Genomic DNA, 6,064 nt, shown 5'->3' on the forward strand with positions numbered 1-6,064 from the left:
GTTCGTCACTATAATAGGTCCTATTATGTACAGGCGCACAAACGCAAAAGGGATACCTGGAAAATTGTATTTTACTCCCCCTCCCCACCCCTCCGTCTCTCTCTCTCTCTCTCTCTCCCTCTCTCGTTCTGTCTCTTTTGTGTCTTGCATTATATGCTGGTATACTAAATTCTTACTTAGGAATATGGTTTGTTAAATTTTCAGGGTTTTAAAGTAAATGGACAGTCAGTCCGAAGTAGTATTGTCAGGTCTTTCCTTCGCAGAGACATGTGTATCCTTTTTTTTTGACGTTATACATGACTTTCTAGTAATCAAGAACATCTATAAGACAACGGCAAATTGAATCATAGTGGCCAGCATCAAAGAGGTTGCGTCCTTCTTTTCGATTGATAGCGAGCTTAAGATCTGCGACGCGAACGCTAAGACGACGCAGCATCCCGGGTCGGACAATGGAACCAGCTGTCTCGCTCATGTGCAGAATACCATTTCAGATTTTGTTGCCTAGTATTAGCGTCGTGTTAGCGTTCGCGTTGCAAAAGTAAAGCTTGCTAATGTACATGGGGGGGGGGGCGACGTAACGCGTGGACAGGGCTTCACAGTGACGTCATCAAGAGCTGTAAACTATGTCGACGTGCAGATCAACAGGTCGTTATCACTCAATTCGTGAGGCATTGGTGACGAAGTCAAAGTTTGTGCTGTTTACAGGATACTTTGGTTCTGCGATTTGTGTGACTTGCCCGGCTGTTTCTGCGGTGGGCGATGTCAAAACGAACAAACGCAGATATACAGCTAGGAGATACAACACCGTGCTCGACTCTTCCCCTTTACGAGACGCAGTTGATTACTACAGGTTCATACTTTATGGGGACGATCACCCTGTAACATTCCTTCAGCAAATGGTCTCTATTATACATGATATAATACCTGAAACATATTCAGTTCAAAGAATTACCTTTGTCCATTGTTACGACACATTAAAAGAAGAAGTTATACTGAAATGAAGTACTGTAACCATGAAACGAGACAGTCCTTTATGAACTTAGAGTTCAAGTATTAAATTTTGAGCGAAGAAAAGAGAGAGCACCCTCAGAAAATACATTCACCCTCTTCGTTATTTTATCCTTCTGTCTTATTTCAGCCTTCTGTCCTATTTCAGCCTCTCTGCAGCGAAATTGGTCGTGTTTGTTTTTTAGTTTGTTTCCTGCGTATGTCAGCCGGCAGGAATTCTCATTAGCCGATTTGTGAAGAAATTTAGGCCTGAGAGATGACAAATTCCTCGATCACCTGCTTATGCCGTTACAACGGCAGACGAAAGTACAGTATCTGTGTTTTTTCTTTTTATTGATTCATTTTAAAGTGTGTATTAAAGGCCCCGATCGGCACACCGAGCACGGTAATGGCAACGGTCTGGTTTTTAGTTCTGGTGCGCCTAAAGGAATTATTTGTATGTATGGTTTTGTTACAATATCACTTCCGCACGTATAATTTTGTTACGAAATAAATCTGCAACTGGTGATCTTGCTGCTTTTGATTTTGACGTACAAGAGTGAATTTTTTTTTTTGTGATATTGTACCAAGATTACTGATCTTTCTGATAGAACCACACATGGTTCCTGTTGGCGCACCACAGCAAAACAAACCATACCGTTGCCGCTATCGTGCTAGGTGTGCCGAGGCCTTAAACATACAGCCAAAGACTCGTGAATCACAGAAAGTGTTTGCTTGAAAGGTAAAACTCCCCAAACAAACAAACAAACAAACAAACAAACAAACAAACAAACAAATAAACAAACAAACAGACAAACAAACATCCATAAAAAAAAACAGACGACAGAATTACGAATCTTGGTCAATGTAGGGTACGAGCATCGTTTGTTCGCATACGCATAAGAAGGACTGAGAAATCAGAAACAATGTTCTACGACGAAACTGTTAACGACTTTCAAGTGCAGACGACCGTCAGATTGAAGTCGTGTCGCGATCACTAGGAGTAAAGTTGAGCTGCACTACTAGTATCTTCAAAGGGATCAGCACCATTCGCGATTCAAGACGAATCTGGTCTCTCGAAGATCTTTGTCAGTTGTGGTTGACGGGCTTTAACGGCGAGTGAAAATGTTTTGTAGGCCTCGGGACCCTTGTCGGCCAGCGAGTCCACCAAGACCCTGGCTTTGTCCACCTTTGACGCGCCTGCGCGGATCCTATTGCACTCATTTCCGGTGAGGACGCCCTCGCTCTGTAGGTAGCTGACCAGATTCTCTGCCTGCAGGTTGAGGATCAGCGAATCGCGACGCTGAAGAACGCGTTTCTGCAGAAACTCGCCACTCCCCGTGTCGTGACTCGAGACGGCCGTGTCGTCCAGTTTCTTCACGATATCTGAATACCTCTCCCGCAGAGCGTAGCGAAAGTGCTGGTACGCCATATCGTCTTTGGTAAGAAGGGTGTTCAGAAGGCGTTTCGCGCGTTCTTCGCGCGACGTGCCCGCGTAAATCCGGTCCACTTCAAATTTTGTCAGGACCATTCCATTCAGGTAGAGGCACAGGTGCTCAGCGTCCACTTCCTTTACGATGAGGTCAGAGTTCATCTGTAGCTTTTCCTTGTACTTTGCATCCATGTCGAGTGGTTTTCCCGCTCTCTGCCTGGATTCTGCCGTCGTCTGGTGCACACCTAAATCACGTGACTAGAAATGTCCAACCTGATCGACGCACTGTGCTGACGACGAGCTACTCCGGGTTCACCCTCAGCGAAGGAGCATTGCCTTCAACACCTGCAAGAGTGGATTGCAGAAATACGAAATCTTGATTTATGTTTTCTTTTTAAATACATTTCATGAAGAGCACAACGAACTGTGATTTGAATGGACGAAAAATGTAATGAAATAGAAGCATGTGAAGTAATTCACATTTTGTGAGGAATATAGTGTTAGACTTTGCTGTTAGTTGGAATTTTATTAGGTGTAAACCAATACAGGAAACTGGAGATTGCAGTTAAAGTGCAGGTATATTGTTGTTAGTGTTAATTGAGCTGCACTTTGTTTGGGTTTTATTTTGGTGGGCAATTGAGTTGGGACTATGGAAGGATTACCTGTAGTAGATAACAGGGAAGGGGGTATAGCTCTTTGTGTATTGTGCCTTCTCTGTATCCACAGCTAAGGGACTTAATAGCAGTATAAAATGTTTTGTTAGGGAATTAAGTTGGCCACCTTGGATGAGCTTTTAATTGGGTCTGTGTTTAACTTGGGAAATTGTGTTCCTTTGTCCTTAGTTGTGAAGGTTAGCTATTTGGGCATGGGAAGGGGAGTTGAATTATAGATCTCGCCAAGGACAGACCTACAGTATGTAGGGGAAGGAAGTTTTCTGAAAATGATGATGAGCTGCTGCTCATCATCAGTCAGTTCGAGTGTTTCGTCTTCAAAGTTTGAAATATCTTGTGATCTGGTGAATATGTAACTTTGGTTACGTAAATAAAGCCGCTGAGGTCAGCTTTGAACTATACACCAGAAGTTGAAATCTCCCTATGTTTGAGTATATGTGTGGCAATGTTGGTGATGACAGTCACAACTATGGAACTGTGAGAAAAAGCCCACAGGAGTGCAATTGGGTAATGCCCTCCCCGCGCGTATCGCTACACATGCATGAGAAAATGATGAATCTTAACGCCGTCTTTTGCAACCTCATAATCGATGCCGAGAGACCAGGCAGCTTGATTTTCAACAAAAATCACAAAAGTCGATAACAGACAATATCAAATTCGTAATCTTCAGTAACTTGAAATCCAAATCCACGAACGTCAGGTTCCCCGGGTAGTTGTGGCCTCTATTCTGGAATTTGCGAACTGTTATGTAACTCTTCAAATATGATTTTCGTTTAGCGCTAGTTTTGACGTAGGAAGCATGTGGATACACACCACTAAAAATACGTAACAATAACATGAGTGGCTTACAGCGCGGGTGTTACAGTAGCCCGGACTGCTTTAGCTTGTTGACATTCATGCGAATTTGCCTCGTTGAAGTTTTAGCTTATGCATTGTATTACAAGTTGCTAGAGCATGACGACCGCATACTGGGCACATCACAAGACATTGTTGTCTTGCTCTGTTGTGTTATACGTGGGCCTAATCATATATGCTACAGTGTGAAGATAATGTACAGAGACAGCATTGTCGCATACTAAGCATACGATCACCGATGATAATGCGTTATCCGAATGCAGCCCGGGGTTGGAATCTTCCGCATCGACATCGCAAACGCGCAATTACAGTTTTGTCCATAATAAGCACAAGTAATTAAGAGGCAGTATATAGATTTCAGACAAAGAAAAGTACATCTGAACATAAACGCTGAACTGACAAACAAATGCAATGTGTGGAACTTTACATGAAACTATAGTAGCTCCTGATGGTGCACATCCATTATCAAGGTTTTTAAATTCAAAAGCAAAACATCCAGACATTCAGCCCTAAGGTTCGCCCAATACGTAACGACGATCATGCGACGATTTACCTGCGTTCCCCGCTCAACTTCTCCGGTCTGATATCTTAACAGATCGTAAGAATTTGGGCAGCTTTCGGCCCGTCTCGTATGTCAGACTCTCCACTAGTAGACAAAACTCCCAGAACTATAACACTTTCAAAAGTTATATATCACGACAGTTTCGTGTCTATCAACAGACTGCGGAAAATCTTCACGTACCGTCATTCCATCCGAATGTAATAAAATGGCTGAAGAATTAAGAATGAAAAAAAAAAAACACACCCACATATCTCCCCTCTGACGACTCCTTAAACACTAACAATAGTTTCCATAGAGACTCGGCATCGCTCTATCAATACAAATATTGTGCGAAGGAGTAGACACAAAAGGTTACACTATGCAGCGTGAAGCGTGTGTGAACTTTAAACATGTACATGATGTATACCGATGTTTTGCACAATGCCAGCAAAGTCAAACTTTTAATGATACGGAACTTTTGTACAGTGTTGAGTTATGCCACTCCCACGTGTATTGTCGGTAAAAAAAATAGGACATTTTAGTCCTACATAGGTAAAATACTTAATCATGACACTACATTGTAACCCTTGGCGCTCCCCTCTGGGCACTACAAAATATGGGAGTTTCTTCATTTCTTTTTTTTTTCTTTCTTTGATCAATTAATTTAACTTCATGTGTTCTGAATTGTGCGAATGCTACACGTACAACATGGATGACCAAAACATTGATCATACCCATGAATAGGTCCACAATATGCGCATGTGTGCGTACTACCGGTAGTAATAGGGCTATACATAAGCATGCTATTATTTTGCCTGTATAATGTAGGTCTTTTTTATTTGTTTATCTTTTCAAAAAAAGCAAACAATTACGATGATACACTTGAAGAAAAACGAACATAATGGCAGGTTGATCACTCCCATGCCACTTGTCTAAAATAAATTGAATCATATATTTTGTCTCGAACAAAAACAAAACAAAAATACACACTCATATAAACAGTCAGAGATGAATATTTGGCGTCGACTGGGCCATAATGAAAATGGCAAAGTATTAGCGATGGCATGCCACATTTTGTACAAGAATCATGACCTCATTTCAAAAAAGATAAATATTAGGAAAAACAAATCCTGTCATAAAATACTGCATTTTACAAATTTTATTTATTCATTTATTTATTATTATCTATCTATCTATCTATCTATCTCTCTCTCTCTCTCTCTCTCTCTCTCTATCTATCTATCTCTCTCTCTCTATCTATCTATCTATCTATCTCTCTCTCTATCTATCTATCTATCTATCTATGATCTATCTATCTATCTATCTATCTATCTATCTATCTATCTATCTATCTATCTATCTATCTATCTATCTGTCTATCTATCTAAGCAGTCGAACGGCCAACCAGGTAACACCACCTGCCACATTGCAACAAAAGTTGATTTCATGATAACTTTCTGTGAATTGGATCCCAGACTAGGGGTCAGAGTACACGCCAATAGTGAAATGAAAAGCGAACAAACGAATTGAAACGAATGGCTCCCACCCGGCCGACCTGGGAAACGCACAGCGATGTGC

General features: G+C 41.5%; 1 protein-coding gene across 1 annotated transcript; it reads right to left on the reverse strand.

The window, feature by feature from the left end:
• Nucleotides 1-2,044: 2,044 nt before the first annotated feature.
• LOC139710912 (uncharacterized) lies at nt 2,045-2,611 on the reverse strand. The gene has a single exon (XM_071622832.1). The coding sequence runs from the start codon at nt 2,609-2,611 to the stop codon at nt 2,045-2,047; it is 567 nt and encodes a 188-aa protein (XP_071478933.1).
• Between the last annotated feature and the right edge of the window lie 3,453 nt (nt 2,612-6,064).

Source organism: Diadema antillarum, unplaced genomic scaffold (assembly GCF_040938485.1).
Source record: "Diadema antillarum isolate AM-2024a unplaced genomic scaffold, OU_Dant_1.0 seq00001586_RagTag, whole genome shotgun sequence".
In the NCBI taxonomy this organism is placed as follows: Eukaryota; Metazoa; Echinodermata; class Echinoidea; order Diadematoida; family Diadematidae; genus Diadema; species Diadema antillarum.